General features: G+C 35.0%; 1 protein-coding gene across 4 annotated transcripts in view; it reads right to left on the bottom strand.

Annotated features, from left to right (window-relative positions):
* LOC106879194 (small glutamine-rich tetratricopeptide repeat-containing protein beta) overlaps window positions 1-2,049 on the bottom strand; it is a 27,327-nt gene that overhangs the window by 12,163 nt on the left and 13,115 nt on the right. For all 4 annotated transcript variants that reach the window (XM_052969954.1, XM_052969953.1, XM_014928653.2 and 1 more), the window contains exons 4-5: window positions 1,814-1,895; window positions 1,263-1,362 (exon numbers count right to left, since the gene is read on the bottom strand). In XM_052969954.1, coding sequence (XP_052825914.1) covers window positions 1,263-1,362; window positions 1,814-1,895 — 182 coding nt within the window. The remainder of the gene's footprint in view (window positions 1-1,262; window positions 1,363-1,813; window positions 1,896-2,049) is intronic.

Here is a 2,049-nt window from a genome sequence, read left to right as displayed (position 1 = left end):
GTACCGCCTGACTGGCCTTGTAGGGTTTTCGAGCGAGATCGTTGCCAGTGCCCCTGGACTGGCTCTTGTGCGGGTGGCACATAAAAGACACCATTTCGAGCGTGGCCGTTTTCGTGCGGGTGACACGTAAAAGCACCCACTACACTCTCTGAGTGGTTGGCGTTAGGAAGGGCATCCAGCTGTAGAAACTCTGCCAAATTAGATTGGAGCCTGGTGTAGCCATCCGGTTGCACCAGTCCTCAGTCAAATCGTCCAACCCATGCTAGCATGGAAAGCGGACGTTAAACGATGATGATGATGATGATTAACATTTGAAACTCTTGATAATTTCCTGGTTCAGTGGTTGCATGATAGTATCGCTGGGCAGTAAATAACATTTAATGTCCACTTTTCTATGCTTACATGGATTGGATGGAATTTGTCCAGGCAAATTTACTACAGCCACATGCCTTTTGCCACCAACTCTTACCTGTTTCCAAGCAAGGGATATTTTCCCATAGCTAGACAGGTCTTTCTTGAAAAACCTCAAAAACACCGATGCTCATTGACAACCATAATATGATATCAAGACAAAGGTATACACACGCATACATGACAGGCTTCTTTCAGTTTCCATCTACCAAATCCACTTACGTAGCTTTGGTCAGTTCTAGGCTATTGAGGACACTTGCCTAAGGCACTGCACAAAGAGACTAAATCCTAGACACCTTTGGTCAACAAAACCAAAAAAAAATAATAATTGAGGTATCCAAATCCAGTACCTCTCTATAACTGGAGCAAAGACTGCCTACCAACACAACATTGCAGTCCTGGTTTAGGACAAATGTTGCTGTAAACCAGGACTGCCATGTGTTGGCAGACAATCTTTGCTCCAAAGTACTGTTGCTGAATATCTCTCGTTGTGAAATTTACAAATAGTAATCCTCTTTATAACTATTATCCCCAGATAAAGCTTTGCCCTTTGATAACTTCTAGAAAAGCCATTTGTGCAATAATTTATCACATCTTTACACTAAGACTTTTCTTATTTTATTATTCAGTTAATAATATGTAAAATCTAAAAGCTTTTCTTTAGTGTTCCTAATGTCAAGAATAGGAAAGGACAGAATAAAAAAATAAAACCAGCTATATCAAAATAAAAAAAAGTAATTACAAAATTAATACTCAAATGAGAAGACACTAATTGAAACCAACAACGGATTCTAGGATAAATAAGTGCATTCTTTAAAAGAATTACACAAAAAAAGAAACAATTTAGTTACCTGTTACAATAGTAAACAGCATTTTTGTTGTCCAACTTTATGGCCTTTGTGTAACATTCTAGTGCTTCGGAGAATTTCTCTGCTTTCATGAAGTCATTTCCTGTAAATTATATAAAAAAGAACTATTTCTTTTGAGACAGAAAATGATTGCATATTTCAAGTTTGAATTGGAACAACATTATCTAAAATAAAACAATATATTCTTTAGTGATACCAGAAAATGGCAAAATAATTCCTCAATAATTCCATAGTGGAATTAGCTTTATCATGAGACATAACTGTACTGATAACTTCCTATAGAATATTTTCAAAATAAGTATGAAATTTCAAATCTAAAGTGTCCATGCATGTATCTGTACAATACATACACTCTTTCATTTTACATGCTAATAGATTAAACATCTTTAAAATTTACACTGAAAGATGAAATGTCTATGAAAACAGACACATTCAATGTTACAACCACATTCAATTTACAAAACAAATGTGTTTCATACAATGCTATTTGACATCTTAAATTATTTAATCATTAAAAATATATATCTCCAAACCTTTATTTTTAAGCTTTTCAGCTTCAACTCTGTCTTCAGGAGTTGGCTCATGCAAGGTATTTGCAGCAAAATTATCAGTTTTCTGCAAGAAAATTATATTCAACTATTAGTTTCAAATATATACATATATATATATATATATATACATATATATACATATATATATATGTGCCAGAAGGGAGGCTAGGCGACAGGTTTATTTAGCCAGAGGGGAAGCAGATAAGGAAAGATTTGCC

This window comes from Octopus bimaculoides, chromosome 8 (genome assembly GCF_001194135.2).
Source record: "Octopus bimaculoides isolate UCB-OBI-ISO-001 chromosome 8, ASM119413v2, whole genome shotgun sequence".
Classification (NCBI taxonomy): Eukaryota; Metazoa; Mollusca; class Cephalopoda; order Octopoda; family Octopodidae; genus Octopus; species Octopus bimaculoides.
This window is presented reverse-complemented; position numbering and strand designations above follow the sequence as displayed.